At 41.5% G+C, this 19088-nt stretch overlaps 1 protein-coding gene across 2 annotated transcripts in view; it reads right to left on the bottom strand.

The window, feature by feature from the left end:
- nkain4 (sodium/potassium transporting ATPase interacting 4) overlaps nucleotides 1–19067 on the bottom strand; it is a 52773-nt gene extending 33706 nt beyond the window's left edge. The window contains exons 1-2 of one of the 2 annotated variants that reach the window (XM_084918376.1): nucleotides 18458–19067; nucleotides 515–652 (exon numbers count right to left, since the gene is read on the bottom strand). In XM_084918376.1, the coding sequence (XP_084774502.1) occupies nucleotides 515–652; nucleotides 18458–18511 (192 nt within the window). In that variant the 5' untranslated portion in view covers nucleotides 18512–19067. The remainder of the gene's footprint in view (nucleotides 1–514; nucleotides 653–18457) is intronic. The other variant, XM_084918377.1, reaches the window with a different exon arrangement.
- Nucleotides 19068–19088: the final 21 nt, after the last annotated feature.

Below are 19088 nucleotides of genomic sequence, written 5' to 3'. Positions count from 1 at the left end.
GTCTTTTCCTGTCATTAACATCGCCATCTGTGCTTCCACTAATGCTGCTCAGAACAGGCTTTTAATGCCTTAGATGAACGTTACGTTGTCAAATAAAAACCGACGTGCGTAAAAGTGCATTTATAAAGCCTTGTAGTGGTGCTTTCTGGCAAAGTAATGAACAAGCTGCATATGCATTCCACTGCGCTTTAAAGAACGACCTTCTCTGTCCCCAAACTTGAAGCCGTGTATAAATCTGATGAGCTCCTTAGTGGCCCACCACCCCCTCAAGATCCCACCCCCTTTAATTAGGCCTAATTACCAAGGGATTAGAGTGATTTAAGGGTGTCGCACAATGCACAAAAGAGTGCAGCACAATTGAAAAGCAACAACATGTCCGAGGTATGGTACATGCACAGACAGAGAGCAAACGCAAAGTGATGCAAAACCCCCACAAAAAATAGGATTATGTGAGAGACTGTACAGAGTTTCAACTGAACTGCAAGACAAATGTGATTTATTTATGTGCACTCACCACTACAATGTAGCGTGGCCGGTACTGGATAGTGCCAAAGAGGCCGAGGATAACGATGATGATGTGGAAGAAGTTGGCGAGGATGGGGGCCCACTGGTAACCAAGGAAGTCAAAGACCTGTCTTTCTAAAGCCAACACCTAAAGGGTGAGAAGAAGAAGAAGAAAGTCAGGTTAACATGCAATGGAAGAAAACCGTCTTTCTCGAGGCTGCAGGGAACTGCAAGAAATGAAACCTGATTACATAAATCTGGAAAACACCAACGGGCAATAATTAATAATAATAAAGAATCAAGATAAACACTACAAGCCTGTGCTGCTCTTGGTTTATTGAAGACAACATGTGTCTCCCTCAAAGGAACCGGCCAACAATCCACACTGAGCCACTTGACATGAACAGCTTGAGAGCTTAGCCTCAAACGATGGAAGCACCCAGGGTGGGGTGGTGGTGGTGGGGGGGCAGAAGTTTTATAAAATAAACAATGACAGATTTATTGATTCAGCCCCTGCTGAGCCATGGACTAGATCACTATTTCCAACCTTTCTGCCAATGCCTGCCAGGAATGAGAATGCTCTGGGAACTTTATGGGAGGTGAGGGCCTTCCTTAATAATACCACTGCAGTGAGCTTACGGTATGTGCTTACAAACAACAACGAATATTCACATGCACAAGAAAAGTAAAACCATCTACAATTTTAAAAAAAAGAAGAGAAATTCCACAGTTTTCCCAGTACAGACTAATCATTCTTAGTCCTGCATCAATAATGTTTTAAGGCTAGTTACGTTTAAATAAAGATTTGTTCTAGTACGATGTCTTTCTTTGGTTTTTGCTTTATTTCTTCTTTTTTGTTTGAAGAGGACATCAGTCTCTTTCACCTTTCTTTGTAGCTCCAATCTTTCTGTGCAGTATTTTGTGACATGAAAAAAAAAAAAAACACAAAACAAAGCAAGCTGAACTTTCAAGAGTAGCAGGCCCTATTTGCATCAACGCAATTAGCATGCCATTTGCTGGAAAATACAGGGAGAGGGTGCAAACCGCTTAATTAAAATTCCATTGCCAATCCAATTCCACTCCATTCCCAGTGTGTGTGTGTGTCTGTGTGCATGTGCGTGTGTGTCTCAACCAATGATGTGTTTCGTTGGGTGCTGACATGTCATTTACAGCCAAGCGCTTGAAGATGGATGAGAGAGGGAGAAATCTTGTTGCTGCCTCAAAGATAGGAAGAACCCATCAAACACACACACACACACACACACACACACACACACACACACACACACACACACACACACACACACACACACACACACACACACACCACACTCCATACACCACGGTGGCTGCGCTCCTTGATGTAATGGAAATGTTACTAGAAACTCAATGAGACATTGTGACAGGCAGGGGAGGGAGAAGATCAAACACTGAGTGATAATTAAAAATGAACGAGGGGAATAAGTCCACAGGCAGGGTGTGAAGTGACAAAAGGGAGAGGTGAGTGAACTGCATCAAGCCTTACCATGCCAAAGTCAACGAACATCCCCACGAACTGCACTTTTCATGCACATGAAAATAAGACAACAGACAAGAAAAGATGGCTGGAAAACTGAGACAGATCGGGCAAATGCTGGGGAAATACATGGTATAAACTCAGAGAGATGGGAAAGGATAAAGGGGGAAAAAAAAAATCACAAACAACATATGCTAATGCAAGACGACTGAGCCCCCCCAACTCTCCTGATAACTTCTGTCTATCCCCAGAATTGAGAAAGCCTGGAGGGAATGAATAAAATCAGGAGTCATAGATCTTCTGGCCAGCTCTGGGTCACGGTTAGAGAGCTAAATAAAACTGATGCATGAGGACTTCAGCAAAAATTAGATGCAGCTATAGGCTGCAGTTAATTTGTTTGAAGTGTTTGCCGGCTTGACCCAGACCCCATTATTGGAGTTATAATTCAGCTATGACTTTTAGATGCACGTCTGGATAAATATCTGAATTAATCCCTCCCTATTTTGTGAAGACATAAGAGAAGGTTAATAAGAATCAAGTGCTACTCCTGCATCACACTGGCTACAATCAAACATGAAAGAGACCCAGTTTTAAGTCTGATCAATGATTTTAATGCGATACCTCAGGCCGATCAATAATAAATTTGAAATTTTAATAATAAACTTAATGGAAGACAAGCAAACATGTACTGTTTGTGGTTTTAAAGGAGCTTTTTAAAACAGACTCTTGAAGTTGATACAGATGACTTTCTAAAAAGCAGCTTTTTTAAATCCATAATTGATTGTGTAATGGTTAAATGAATTAATGCGCTGTACTTCTCATGTGGCAGGATGGATATCAGCTCTAGTTATCCAGGCTTGTGCTCCAGGCCGATGAACACAAAGTCCTGCAGCCAATCACATGCAGGAGTATTGAAGGAGCTGCACTTTGAGGTATCTTGCACTCTTTTCCTGCCTAATGATACCCTGTATATTAGCCCATTGTATGGTGGTGTGAGGTATATCCCATCTCCCTGTCAGTCTTCCTCAGCTCCACAGGGAAAGCCTGACATTTTGTTATACGTTTTTTTTCTTTTTCTCCCATTTCTCTTGTCCTTTCAGTTGAGAGGAAGTTAAGATTGCAAAACTTTTTGCTTTGGTCTGTTTATCCAGTATTCACTTTATATTTGTTCTGCTCTCGGTTACTTGCGCTATATTTTTTTTTGCCAGGATTCTCCCTGAGGTTAAAACTGAGCTTTATTACTGTTGCAAGAAAATCTGAAATAAGAACAAATTGACTTCTCATATTTTTCATCTAGTTATATGTTACTCCGAACTCCCCGAGCACCCTTGACCTCAAAATAATTATCTAAGTGGGGGAGTGAAATGTGGGTGGGGTGTAGAAGAAAAGAAATAACGGGAAGAACAGATGATACAGCTCCCCCAAAATGTTGTGCGCTAATCCTGGTGGAAGAAAAAAAAAAGAGATCAAATTCTATTAACCAGCTTTTATTCTCTTTGGCTAGATAAGTGAAAATAGCCCCGGGGTCTTATCTGTGTGTGCTTGGCACAATTTCTGAAAAGGCTAAAAGAATGAGGAAAAGTCACAAGGTAATTTTAGATATTTTCTTCATTAAAACTTAGCGTGTCTGTCGGTTTAGAGAACACAAACTGCAGTCAAGTCTACCATCTTTCAGTTCTAAGGTTTTATGCATAACAACGTAAAATAAAAGCACAACAAAACCAGGTTTAAATTAGACATCAGATGAACAACAACACATGATAAATGGCTGTGTGTCATTTTTTAAGCTACGCAAAATGCAGAAGCAGTGAGGAAAAAGTACACCCTATGATTCAGAAGCTTGTAGAACCACCTTTAGTAGCAATAAGCTGCTGTTCCTGTATGACTTTATCAGTCTCTCACGTCGCTGTGGATGAATATTGGCCCACAATTCTTTAAAACATGGCTTCAGTTCAGGTTTGCAGGCATTTATTTCTGCACAGCTCTCTTAAGCTCCTACAGCACTTCAGTCAAGTTGAGGTCTGAACTTTGAATGTGGCCATTGCAACACCTTAAATCTTTTCTTTTACAGCCAGTCTGTTGTAGATTTGCAAACCCTTTGGTTTGCATAATTATCCTGCTGCTTTAGCTGTCAAACAAATGGTAAACAGAAGAGTTCGTGATCAACTCAATGACTGTGGCTGCAAAGCAAGCCTGAATCCTGATGTGCTGTTTGCTTTTCCAGATGTGGTGATGCGTATTATGGCAAACATCTCCACTTTGGTTTTGACTATCCAAAGGACATTGTTTCAAATGTTTTGTTGTTTGTTCACATTAAACTTTGTAAACCTAAGCCATATTCTTTTTAGAGACAAGAGGCTTTCTCCTTCTAAACAAAGCATATTTGGTCAGTCTTTTTCTAATTATACTGTCATAACCTTCAACATTTCACATGCTAACTGAGGTCTGTAGAGTCAGAATTGTTGCTGCTGGGTTGCACAGCGTGCAGTGTTGCACACTCTGATCTTTGGGTGAATTTGCTGAGATACACACTCCTTTCTCTCTGTAAAATGATGGACGAAATTGTCTGGAAATGGCCTGTTAACGCTTCCTAGATTGACGGGCAGCAGCAATTGCATCTCTAAGATCATTACTGATGTCTTTTCTCCTTGGTATCATGTTAACAGACAGTCGAACGCTCCAAACAAGCAAAATCTCAAAACTTCTGCTTCTATAGAGACGCTCAGGCTTGCTGATGATCACTGAATCAAGTGCATTTAATTAGCAGCATCTGGCTGCTACTTACCCTCTTAATTCCTCAGGAATCAGCGAGAAGTTTTTCACCCACTGCTTCTGCGTTGTGGTTTAGGTTTTGTTAAATTGTTTGTCAGGTTTTGTCATGTTTTATTGTTCATCTGACGCTGTATTTACCTGATTTTAAGACCGGTTGATTTTTTTTTATTGTGTCCTAATACTAAAACCTTAGAACTGAACTGGTGTACTTATCTTTTACGTATAAAAGATGGATGTTACATTTGGGTTTCAGAAGCAGCACCAAACAGAAATTGCCTTAACGCTGCATTTTTTTCTAATGAGTAACAGAGGTCAACTCCTTTGGATTCAGAAGGAAGTCCGATTATATAGAAGTCCATGGAAAAAAATACCTCACTGCTGATGTAATTTATAACCTCAGTAAACACACATTAAAGCTTTCAGTCTCTTGCCTTATTTAGCGCAATGTGATGTTCATGATGTAAAATACAGTTTCATTTAGAGTGAAATAGACAAGAAAGCAGAGTGTGCTTTACCGCATGGCCATCTGTTGTCCGTGACATCCATTTTGCAATGTGGCGCCAGCCAAAATGCTAAACTGTTTCCTAATAATTCTTATCCTGACACTGATTTTTTTTTTTTTTAATATTGCTTACTAATGTAAAAATACACACACACACACACACACACACACACACACTGTCCTCAGCACATATGTTATCTGACATGGACTGCTGTCCCGGCTTGGGACAGAAGTCTAGTTAATAAGCATAAAAACCATCCATCCAACAAACATAATTCAGATCCCATGATGTATTTATTACACACAGCCATAGACCTTTTCCCTGAATTATTTCCACCAGTCATTGAATTAAAGATCATATAGGCATGAGGCATGTGTGAGTGTGTGCGCGTTGGTGTGTGTCCTCTCCTCTGAGAAGCTGCAGTTGCCCTATCACGCAAGCTGCTAACTCAATAATACACCAAGATGACAACAATCAATCAAGGATAGAAAGGCCTTTGCCCACCCCCAAACACACACACACACACACACACACACTTACACAAAAGCTATATAGCACAATTAGCCCACAATTCAAAGGGAGTGGGTTACTGGAGAGTGGGGTGGAATTTGATCAAAAGATACCAATGCTCTTCCAGGAATATTGAGCCGGCTACATAACGGCCCGTAAAAGCCTCCCACTGACCTCTCGCAAGCACAAATGACTCCCTCTTGGGTGACGGAAACTCTTAGTGTGCATTTTGGTTTTGGGTGTGTATATGTGGAGAAGCATGTTGGCCACACATACCACTCTTCCCACTATAAATAACTGCCAATTATGGGATGGGTACGGCAGCAGGATGCAACAAGCACTCCTCACACTTCCACTACTGTCCATTCTGAGTTCTCTCTCTTCTCTGCTTTTTAATATCTATTTAAAGCTGTCAATTACATGGCCATGCAATACCAAATTAGGAACACAGACCTCAGTACTGCTGCTTCTCTCACTTAGCTGGTAAATATACTCAGTCTCTAGAGGTATGCATACATGAGCAAACACAAACAGAGCAATAAAGAACACAGCCCGACATTATAGACCCCATTTTCTCCAATATGAAACTAGAGAATATCAAATCCAAAAAACATTTCAATCACCGCCATCTTTTAAATGTGCTACAAAAGAAGGAAAGAAGGAAGCAAGCCACACATAAGAGTGATGTGGGGGATCAGAGTGAACCTGTCTGAGAGAGAAAAAAAATGTTTGATCTGCATCGTTTGAGAGCTAATTAAGACGCGTATGTGTGCTCAAGATAAGTGGCTGAAATGAATGAAAGGCAGCGTGCTTTGACTGCGCGTCCAACCGGGGTTTCAGACAGAGACCGAAACATGTGTCGCGCCGTCTTGACAGTTGTTTATGATTAGTAACTCAAACCGTGTTGCCGTGAGTTCGAGATATCCAGAAAGTAGGGCAGATTTCTGGTGAGGTGTTAGGTGTGATTTCCACCCCGAGCTAGAAGATAGAGGTGACTGCTGACCCTCTCATTTCCACAGCTTCCCACCTTAGCCTGCAGATACCAGAGATCACATCAGTGTTTCTCTTTCTGTGTTTGTCCTCAGTGAAATGTCCTCTAATAACATGTTACTAGATGTGTCATCAGGATATGTGTGTGTGCGCGTGTGTGTACGTGTGTCCATTCTTTATGACTTTAGGCTGCATGAGTCAGACTCCTCTGTGTTCAAGCGTATAACTCTGACTCACACTGTCAGGCTGAAGGACAACACTGAGGCGAGCCAGGAGATATGAGGGGTAAATTAAAGACAACTCCTACTTATTCGGCCATCTCCCGTTTTCTTATCTCATTGGCTTTAATGGTTGATTTTACTTACATAAAAACACACGACTCAGTGAGAGCAAGCCAGATAAAATGAGACTCACAGGGGCAATTTGTATGTAATATTCAAACAGGCACTAATGTTTCATGTGTGTCTTGCCCTCTAACTGGCACTTTCCTGCCTGCTGGAAGTCACTGGGAATAGAGACAAAGTCAGTGCAAAGCATGGCAGACTATTAAAAAAATCCAGTCCAGATTCATGCTTGTCTCTTCTAATTTTTTGACTTTTCCACACCTAATATAAAAATAACTGAAATATGAGTTCCTGCATGGCCCCGTTAAAGGGGTTGCCAATTTGGGTATTGAAATACCCCCGAGGGGATACTAGTCTAAGGGGTCTGGACGAGACTGCAAATTAGAAAACTTTTCTGCTGAACATTTGATCCGAAATGTCATTTTCATGTATTATTATTTTTTTCTTGTGAATTTCTGGAAGAACTGAGAGACAGGTGGATCAGAGAAACAGGAAATCACCCTTTCCATTTGGATTAGGACAATCCTTCAACACGTTTTTCACAGGTTCACTCAGTCCTGAATAACAAACGAAACAGACTAGGTTTAGAGTCGAACGAACATCATCTTGGGTCTGTGTGTCAATATGCAAATGAACCTCGGTGGATCCAAGAAGACACCGTGCTTAAATGAAGTGCGACCAAACTGCTGTTACTAGAGGTAACTACTAAAATGCTTTACTCTGAGACTAAATAAGGAGCAGGACAGTAACAGGGACAAACCATGAATCAGAGGCTGGCTGTCATTTCTTTTCTTTTTTTGCTCTGACTTGTCTTTTATTCTGTGACTCCCAGCAGGCACTAAAGTACTTCTCAAAAACTTTCTACAATCCAATTTTTCACCTCTTGCCTGGGTAAAGTTATTATACTCTGGTGGCTGCCTGGTCCTTGTGTAGCAGTGTAACTAATGGTGCCAATCTCAGTATGTGTGTGGTGGTGGTGGTGGTGGTGGTGGTGGTGGTGGGTGTGTGTGTGTGTGTGTGTGTGTGTGTGTGTGTGTGTGTGTGTGTGTGTGTGTGTGTGTGTGTGTGTGTGTGTGTGTGTGTGGCTTTGATTGGGCACATGGAGAGTTGGACAGATAGATAGCCCTTGGTCGTGCCTAGTCTAGCAGAGCTGAGACAGGGATTAAGAGGTAGGGTGCCTTCATAAGCCACTTTCTTCTTCACTGTTTGAAATATGGCCTGCACAATGAAACACACAGAAGCTAGTGCCTTTAAATATCAATTGCTTAAGTGGCAGTGCTAAACAGAGGGGAAGAGAGGTGCTGGGGGCATCTCTTTTTTGAAGAAGAAGAAGCTATTTCAAGTATATAAAAAATAATCAACCTTATTTAAGATGAAATATGTAAAACCGTAAGTGTTCCTACTACTAATAACATGCTAATCTGTCAGTGCTACTGGGAGCACGTAAATCTGCCCCTCCTGAAAGAAACGTGACAAAAGCCAGCGCTTTGAACTAACTCTCTCTCTGAACTGTGACAAACCACTTTAAACTTTTTGGATTCTGCCCTGTGTTGTTGTGCTCACTCTCTCTCGCTCTCTCATGTGTTTGCTTTAGGATCAGGTTTTAAACATCTTCTGGACTGGAGGCAACAACCAGCTCAGGTAATTGAGCTTAATCAGTTCAAGTGAATCAAGCTTACTTCAGAGCATACGTTCACGCTGAGACCCACTCAGAGTTCTTAGCCTGTCTGTCCACTGACCTCGTTACGGGTAAAAGTTGTCCCACTTCCATTTCTCCATCTGCTACGAAGTTTCTTCACCCTGTACTTCTTTTATTTTGAGTTTGCTGTACTTTGCTTAAAAATTATTACATCCACTCTCAGAAATCTTGTAGATGGACGTTAAACATGATTTTGATGAGACAGCAGTCAATCTATAATGTATTTAAATCAGTGTTTGTGCAGCAGACATACAAGAACACCTACTGTCTCAATGAAAAAGCAACAACTGTGAGAGACTATCATCAATAGGCATGGAAGATCAGTTTTCTGCATACCTTTATTTCTCTTGGCTTCTCTGGTTTTGAAGTGGGCAGGAATGTGAAGCTGCAATGTTAAAACCACCTACCTAATCTTTGAAAATTTCATGGTGATTACTACTGAAGCCCCAGAGCCTAAAAAAAAACAGTATTCAGGACATTCCTAAAAATAATTTCCTCAGAACTTAACTAAGACCTTGGTCCCCGTGGTGGAAATGTACTGAGCCCATCCAAAGGTTCTTGGCAAATCTTTAGTTACAAGTAAGGTAATATTTTTATAGTTAACCTTTAATGCATGCAGTCTTAGAGAATGGAATAATACACCTGGAAAAAATTGGCCAGCACTGAGAGGAATTAGCACATGTTCGTCATGAAGCTGACTCGGTGATTAACATGTTCCTCTGAGAAATGACCCAAATGTGTACACTGTGACACCAGAAAGCCTTCTCGTTTCTGGTAAATGGCTGTCTTGCTCAATATCTCTTCCTCTTTCTCCTCCTTCAGATAACATTTTTAAGCTAATCAGGGACAGTAATGCTCACATTATTGGAGGTTAAACGAGACTTTACGGCATCATCTTTCAGGTAAATGTAGCAGCTCTTATGAGTTTAGCCTCAGACCAGAGGTTTAATGTAAGTTTAGTGGGTATGTGTGCTTTTCTTGAAAAAATGACAGCAGACTGAATCTTACTGCATCTCCAAAAGAAATAAATTATATCAGGTCATGTTAAAAAAAGGTTCATGTGCAAAAAATATAAAGTAACAACATCTTCTAGGGAGATGACAGAAGAAAAGCACTACAAGAATCAACTGGTGACTAAAACCCAAACACATCAACCATAGATGGGATGAAAGAAAAAGTTAAGAATGGGAGCAGCTTAAACCAGCCAATCGTCTCCGCTCTTCTGCTTCATCATGTCCCAGATTTAACAAAGAGCTGTTTAGGTTTCGCCCCAGTTAACAAGTAGGCAATTTAGCAGCGACAGAGGAAATTCTCATCAAAAATATGCAGTCAAGAACAGCAAACAGCTGTCAGCAGTTTGCACCCTCCAGCTCTGCTTTCCATAATTGAGTCAGTAATGTTGCTCTTTTCATCATAATACCATCACTCGTAATCTTTCATCCACTGTAGAGGAAGTTACGCTGCGTGCATCTGTGCTGTCCGACCATTTGATCACAAAACACAATTAGAGCAAAAACATCCGTGAAGTCATCAGCTGCTTGTAAAACAAGGACAGGCTGCCAAAAACTGTGGGGGGGAATTTGAGTGGGATGAATATGCATTGCAGCCATTCAATTGAGTATGATCTGTCAAGATAGTCATCCCAGCTGTGGTGCTCCCCAAGCAATTTATTCGATGCCACACTATAACAAATGACACCACTGGAACCACTGGAATGGAAAGAGAGAAATGGACTTGCAAATAGTTCTAGTTCTATCTCCATTATAGCTTAATATTGCAATATCATTGATGTGGAACACACACACACACAGGCACACTGGCACAAGCCTCTGCATGGATGGGCATATGTGCACGGCCACATTTTCCCAGTCCACGGCTTTCTCTCTAAGAACATAATTAATGGTCTAGTAAATTGAAGACATTAAAATTGCAAATAGTTGTATTGAGGGCAACAAGGGACAAAGGAGATGGGTTTTTTGACAAACACTCATATTATTATAAACTCACATCCATGAGCAATATCGTGACGGTGAAGGTCATCACCTAGCTGCTTTAATCTGTTAAACATCTCATCACAGACAGAGGTATATTATAAACACATTCCAGTCAGGACCGTTCATTTTTTTTTTAGCTTGTCCGAATCAGGGTTGCGGGTGGAGGACTAAGACAGCTGTCACAGGGTGAGAGGTACACCCTGGAGGGTTAGGGTCACAGAAACTCACACCTACAGTCAATTCAGAATCATGCATGGGTGTTTTGGAACTATGAGGAAGCCGGAGTACCCAGAGAGAACCACTGCAGACACAGAAAAGCCTCAGTCTGGATTCAAACCCAGGACCTTCTTATGAGGCAACAGTGCTAACCAATGCACAACCATGCCCCGTTCCAGTCAGGGCTACTATATTCAAAAGAAGGCTGTTATTGCCATCTGCACTGGTAGCATGGTTATGTACTGGGACCTCCTCATCTTCACATGTGGGGACACGCAACACTGACCCATAAAAAAAACTGAGAAAGCATCAGTAACTGGTGACACAACAGCATGAAGAGGAGATGGAGGTGGACTGCAAAGCGGCTTGCAGAAGCAGCGGTAGGCAATTTAAAGTAATATTCCCTGTAATATGTTAGGCTTTGTCCGTTGAAGGCTATCAGACAAGCCATCGGCTGACGGTTGGCTTGAGATCAGCTGATTCTTGCTCTCAGATCAAGTTTGTGAACTTGATCAGGTGGGTCATACTGATTCGAATGTTGGATTTCAGACATTTTTGCGGCACGGTTAGAGGATACATACTGCATGTAAGTAAGGTTATCTTTAGAGTGACAGCTGCCCTGACAAAAGGATGTGAGCCATCATCATTGCAGTCTAACGCCCAGAGGTTGTCTACTAACACTCATCTCCCTTCTCAGCATGCTAACTCAGATTTGCATCATACATTACCAAGCTTCCTTTTGACAAGCTGACTTTCATTACCTGCAGGCTCCTCAGCATCTTATTGTATAAGTAAAGGTTTCCCTGGTAACAGCGCACCAGAAAGAGGGCCGGAGAATGAAAGAAAATGAAAGAGAGGGGAAGGGGAAAGTGAAATGTAGAGATCTCAGGTCTCGAGGGTCATGCTCATAATTGGTCTAGGGTGAGAGGTTGAACTACCACAACCGCCCCTCTTTTGGCTCCCTGCTTCTCTCCCTCTTTCTATCTGTATGTCTTCCAAATCTCCAGTGACTGTTGCCCCACTGATAAATTAGATGGTAATCAATAATGCAAACATATTCCAACCTGCCCGCGATCCCAGCAGGGGGAGAAAAGAAAACAGGATGGGTAGAGGGGTGGAGGATACAAAAAGAGGGAAAGAAGATCGCGCAGAGCCTTATTGTCTTTCCACAAAGGATACATGCTAAAGACATTCATTACAGATTCAAGCAGTGCTTCCCATCCCCGAGTACCCAGGTTACATTAAGCTCTAAGGTGAGATGATGACACATTGGAGCTCCAGAAGTCAGCGATGTGACTGTGAATTTATTACAGAGTCACCTTGTCTTGGTGTCTCATTGTAAGCTGTTGTTTAATCAACTTTGCAGCTCAGGTCGGGCATGACCTGTCAGAAACTGCTCTTCTGTGGATGAGGGTTGTTCAGGAATAGCAATCAACAGAGCACCTGGGTCAAGACCACAATCAGCATTGAACACTGGGGGTCTATTTGACAGCACTTACACACATACACCTACGGTACCTAATTACGGTGAACCGCATGACCTTCAAAACGAAAAGAATATGGGCCCATAGACAATATAAGATGAGGTTAAGACCTTCATTTCTGAGATTATCTGAACTAATGGAGCTCTGTGAGCTTTAGTCATTTACTGTCAGACCTTTGAGCTCCCCGTTTCACACACAGCAATTTTTGAAAGGAAATAGGCTTCTGCATGTGAACTTTCTTTTAAAAAAATGCTTATTTTATTTAGCTAATGCAGTTTGAAGAGCAATTTGTAATGCAGAATGAATTAATCAATTATAATAGGTTGGGCAGGCTGTTACATTATTATTTTTAAATGTATTTAAAAATAATAATGTAATAAATGTATTATTAAGGCCTCATAGTGTGTTCAACTGACTCCAGATTAGTTTGATTTATTAGTTTATAAAACAGGAAGAACACTTAACTACAGTATATAACAATTCTACATCGGTTGTCCCTGGTCCGTTAGCTGATAGGTGCTGCTCTAGGATTTAACAGGAAATTGCAACCCTCCCCCCAGTCCACTTCTTGCAAATCTGTTAATCAGCTTGTATAAACTGTATGATACAAGTAGCAATTCTTCTAAGACCAAAGCACATATCGGGACAGATCCAAAGCTACAGTACTGGACAAATGTCTTTAGCAATTCCTCATTTCTTTATGTTTTGCTGGGAAATAATTGCAACAATTTGTGGACACATGCAAACATATATGGAAATACACTATGACAAGATATAGAACTTATGTAAGTAGACTTCAGGAACAATTCTCAAATCTTGTACAAGGACATTCATAGCTGTTCTTTGGATGTTGGATGTTCTCTTCCTAACAAGATGATTGCACGCTGCTTCAATAATGCTGAGCTTCTGGCTCTGGTGAGGCTAATCCATGACAGATAGAGTTCAATTGTGTGTTTTTCTGCATTAGCAGTGTGTTTGGTATCATTGCCATACTGAAAAATGGAAGTAGTTGCCAAACAGATGCCTTCCAGATGGTATTGCATGGTGGAACAAAAACAAAGTAGTATTTGGCATACCTTAGCATCTTCTACCCAATTCCCTTCCATAAGAATAATCACTTGATCTACTGAAAATCCAGTTGCACCTTTCAGATTCTGTGTCAGCTCTTTGCTGGATTACCTACAGCATAACCTGATGTGCACCTCCCCAGAAATGCAACTACATGTAGGGCTGACAAAGCCTGCAACTATTGAAACTGGCCTATACAGCACTGTCAATTACTCTTATGCATTTCTAGAAACTTTTTTTGTTGAATTTTGTAAATTTATCAGTGAGAGAGTAACAATTATCATCTCAATGTAAGAAAAAAAATTAATGCTGCATCAACCAAAAGGACTCACAAATGACAGCAAATTCATGGAGGGACATTGCTGAAACCATTGGAGTGGATGTGAGAGAATTTACAAAGAAGTGGAAAAACTCAGGGGCAAAAAGATTTACCCCCTAAAGATGTCTACAGTTTATATAAGCTCATTACCAGATTTGCAAGAAGTGGACTGGGGGCAGGGTTGCATTTCCCTGTTAAGCTTAAGGCAGAGCATGATCACTTATATTGTTTTCAACATCTAACTGCCAGGGGACAGCAGATGTAAATTTGCTATATACTGTAGTAAAGTACTTGAAAAAATGACAATGACTTCAGTTCTGAAGAAGCTTATCGGATCAGAGGTGCAACGTCTTTGAGAAACTTAAATAAGTCCAGTCACTTTTCTGTCCAAGCTCCTTAGATTACTATGAGATTACTATGACTGACTGAGAGTGTACACAGACCGACCCAAGAAGTCATTTTGCTATTGGTATTCAGTGAATACACAGAGTTTGCGAGGAGTCTAACATACACTGACAACACATTTTGTTTTTGCATGGATAATTCAAGTACGGGTGCTGTCTTAGTCCTCCACCATCTGTGCAAGCCAAAACAAATAGTAAAAAATGTGCTCGTGCCCACAGTGATATAAATCACAGTCCAGAGAAGCTTTATAAAACATAATAGGAGCACCAGAGAGGTGAAGACAATGAGAACGGAGTGGAGCGATAAAGAGCTACGACCATTCATTTTATTCCTGCCGGCCCATCTCCTCCATCAACCTGGCAATGTCAAAGAAATGCAGTTTATTATCACTGATCAAACAGCTACAACTCCAGGTTCACTCAGGCACTCTGTAAAGAAGTTACACACAAATGCACTTAGCAAAACCTACTGAGCAGATGTCCGAGGCATCTGTAACTGGGAAAATTAAAATATTCTAGCACTTGTGCTCATATTTCTGTAGTAAATAGCTTTTAAAACATCACTCCACCAGTAAATTTGCAAGGCACGGGAGGATTACACAGCAGCAGTAACCCTCACACCCTGGTTTGCTGGTCTGACAGCATATAGTGTTTTATTGCCACACAATTTGCTCCAGCTGCAGTAATTATTCTTAATTATAGCTGTGCGACACATCAATATCAAAGCTACAGGCCAAGACCTTCCATGTGTTGTGTGCCCGCTAGCACACACAGATTAGTGAGGAGAGAGAGACAGTATGTTAAAGGCATCCAGCATGTCTGAGATCATGAATATTCAGCAGGAAATTTGAATGTTCGTGCCTCCATAAAGCAAATGAGTTAGCAGAGGAAACTGGGGAAAAACACAACCTAAATCCTTTGTAATATGTAGAAGATGACGTGAAGCTTGCCAAGGGATGATGTTGCGCCTTTAGAGATAACACTCTTCAGGACGAGGCGCTCAGCTTTTCTGCTAAAAAACTTTCTTGGAAGTACTTTGGTTGAACTTTCTTCTCTGGAGCTTTCTCTACCGAGTATATTCTCTAGCTTTGTCATCAAAAGACTAGAGGAAAAGTGGGCAGTGTGATGCAAGATGTAACACACAAACACTCACACGGTGCTTGTGGGTAGTCTCCTTTAAAGGGTGAACATGAGGTAAAACTTGCAGTTCTCCTGTGCCACTGTACCGTGGGTGACTTTTTCCTTCCTAGACACAAATTATGCAGCTACTGTGACAACAAGGACATTGTTTATTCTCCTTGCATGTGATAAAATTTAAAAAATAAATAAATAAATTTTTTAAAAAAGCTTCAATTTTCTTCCTTTGCTTGCCTCGTCTCGTCAGAGGTCAAACACAGCTGCACTCGTACGAAGGCTCTAATCTTTACCCACCACTAGACCTAATAACCTATAACTCAAAGTTAAGAATGTGCAGCTGTGACTGTGTGGGTGTGTCTGCGAGACGCATCTGTCAGTGTAGCCAGAATAGTTATGGCCAGGGACTGTCAGGGTCAATGTTCACTTCTAAGTTCATTACCTTTGTCCACTGTGATTGTGTGTGTGTGCGTTTGTGTGCTGGCCTGTCTGCCCTCTCCTGAAAAACCGCCATGACCACTCAAAAGGCCTCCTTCATCTATCATCAAGCTCCGCTGAGCCACAATAACCATCAGCTCTATTAAGGACAACCTCCTCGTCATTGCAAGTCGCTGACATTCATATGTCTAGACTGGGTCCTGTATCTGACCAATGGAAGTGCTTTACTTCCAGGTCAAGTTAAGGTCAACACCTCAAAAACCCAACCGGTTGATAACAAAATGAGCTCCCTGGTGTCTCTGAGTACAAACAAATCGTTACACAGACGGGGCTTCCTGCCAACGCTCGCTATTCTCTGGAGCTGATCGGGGTTCTGACAACCATCCAGCACTACTGTCTGGAACAGTTAGGCTGCAAAGAGAAGAGGGAACAGAGGCGTTTTCGATCAATACGGGCTCATTATCTGTTGCCTTCTGTCCCAGAGAGATGAGTCCCAGCACTCGGCCTGTTGATGAGGAAAGCGCACCACAATTCAATTAGGGGATGGCCGAGATGCCAAAAGAGGTTTGATCAAAGCACTCTGCCAGGCTAATTAGCACACAGCGGTTCACAGGGGCTTTTTTTTTTTTTTTTTTTTTTTTTTACATCTGAGGAGCAGAGTATGTTGTTTTGTTAATGGTAGTTTTACCCCGTAATGGACTGGGAATAACCTGGCTCATTTTAAATGCATAGGTTTCAGCCAGGGGAGATTGAGGGTCCCTCTTGCTGCTCTACATACACATGTATATTCATGTGAACACATACGTAGGCACACACACACTGCCTGACGACCTTTTCAAAGGTCAGGCAGGGTTTAATACAACCCCTCGCTGCAGTTTAAACTTGTCAATGTGCAGGTGTGTGTATGTGTGTGTTCCTCCAGACAGGAAGTGTCAGGTCATCCAGAAATACTGCCAGGGGAAAATAAAGCTGTTTCCAGAAGTCTTTGGGGACTTTTTAGGCAGCTAGTTGACAGCTTTATAAACCTCATAACAAATGGTCAGCCTCCTTCTCTCTAATGAGGCAAGAAGGTCCGAGGACTGTGAAGGAAAAACAGGTGTGTGGTTCAAAGTGGGCTGATAGCCTACTGTATTCGTGCGAGTGTGAGACGATTGTTTGTGTCACCAGTGAAGCGAGTCACATTTTAATCAAGAGGTAATACAAAGACCCCTGTGGCCTAATGAGCAAACTATCAAGAAAAAGTCTGAGTTCCCCGTTCTTCACACCGTGATGAACAGGTCCGAGACACAAAAGAACAGCAAGACACTGAGCAGCAGGAAGATAGCAGGAGCTTAAACAAATATTTAGGAGCTGAAAGAGCAATTGAGCTCTTAGCAGCCTTGCAGTATTTAAAAGGTATGACCGCGAGACAACCCAGCAGCCAGAAACCTAAAAACTGGTGTAAAATGTTGGTTTTAGGGCCAAAAGACTTTACAAATTAGAAGCTGTGGGCTTTGTTATTAAATCCAGATTTTTAAAGTTTGACACCAGCTGATACTTGCTTCCTTTTTGTTTTTAATGCTCCATTTTGAATTCCCTCCCGTGTGATGCAATATATCACAACTTTCCCATTACACTCTTTGTCTTGAGACGATTTTATAGCTGTGTTTGTTTCTGAAAGTGGCATTTACGTGGGAGCTTATGGTGTGAGCAAGCTGAGTTTTAATGCCATCATAAATAACACTGTCACAGCCTGTCAGGTAAACTTCACTCGGGATAATGGCAAAGGGAAGCTAGCCTCTGAGTCAATAGGAAGCATCCTTCGAGACATATCATCAGTAAAATGTCACAGCCCACACACCACTGACCAGAAACTAAAATGTCTCAACAACCTTTTCCCTCCTCTTGTTATTAAAAATTTGCAAATTACAGCTGGTTTGAATTTCTAAGAAACACATTTTGTAGAAATTAATTTCAAAATTCACAAACTGACATATTAGCCAATGTTTTACATGAGAACTATACTACACAAATGTGAAATACATTAAGTGGCTATATGAACACTTAAGTAACACCAATACAAAGATGATGGTTAGTTAGAATGATGGTTAGTGCAGGTGGAAGATGGGACTCAATTATAATATTGTGATTAGTATAAATTTGCTCTGTCATATCTCTGTACAGCTGCTTAAGGCTTCTGGTGCTCAGAGAAGTTGAGTTCTTTGGACCAACAACACCACATGTTGTCTGTCACAACTCATGTCAACACAACACTTCTTCACTAAAACACACAAGTTAGAAATCCACGATTATTCCCAGAACTACTATGTTTAAACAAACTGGATTCAGTAGACATGACGAATGAAGATTTGTTTTAAGTAGGATCCTACTTAAAGTTAAAAATAAATCAATAAATTATTTAACATGTCCTCATCAGTTTTCAGCATCATCCAACAGAAGCCGAGCTCCTGCCCATGTAAAAACACTGTATTGGAAAGTAATTCCTTTGTCAAACACTCAGTGGCTTCCTCGTAGAATACAACTTCTAACAGCTAAAAAGTGCAGAAGTGTGGAACAACTCACCAGCTGTAAAGTGCAAATAAAGATAAGAGTGCATCGTCCGCTGCAGCAGCCCATTGTGTCAGCGGTGAAAACACGGTGACTCTGGGAGGGGGAAAAAGAAAAAGTCAGAGGAGCTCTCGGTGTGCCGGCAGGACTCAGTGTTGATCCAAGCACCGGCGTCCCATTCTTCTCTTCCACCCCGGTCTCTTTTACTTGAGCCCAAAACACGATAGACGAGAGTCGCTCCGGATGCTCTGGATCTGTTTGTTTGCCTCCGCTCCAGCCGCTCGGCCGCACTTGAGGTGACTGACTGGGAGGGTGGTTGCGAGCCGGTGTGTAAAAAAAAAAAAAAAAAAAAGAAAAGAAAAGAAAAAAAAGGAGGAGGGGGTGGGAGGTGGTCGCGGTGGTGGGGTAGTAAAACCGAGGCTGAAACAGGGCTGACTGAGGGCGTCAACTGGTTTCTGACTGTGGCAGTCGATAAATTTCGCGCTTTATAAGTCGAAATATTTTAACACAGGTTAGTTTATTATCGTGGCGAATAAAACTCTATTCCTGTTGGACTAATTAAAAAGAAATGAGCCAATTAGATTTGCAGAAATGGAGATCAATCTCATTTGGGCAGTGGAAATTGTCAAGAAGTGCACTTGTGTTT

This window comes from Perissodus microlepis, chromosome 20, assembly GCF_051167445.1.
Source record: "Perissodus microlepis isolate ML-2025 ecotype Zambia chromosome 20, ASM5116744v1, whole genome shotgun sequence".
Classification (NCBI taxonomy): domain Eukaryota; kingdom Metazoa; phylum Chordata; class Actinopteri; order Cichliformes; family Cichlidae; genus Perissodus; species Perissodus microlepis.
Note: the sequence above shows the minus strand (reverse complement) of the source record. Positions and strands in the feature narration are given on the sequence as shown.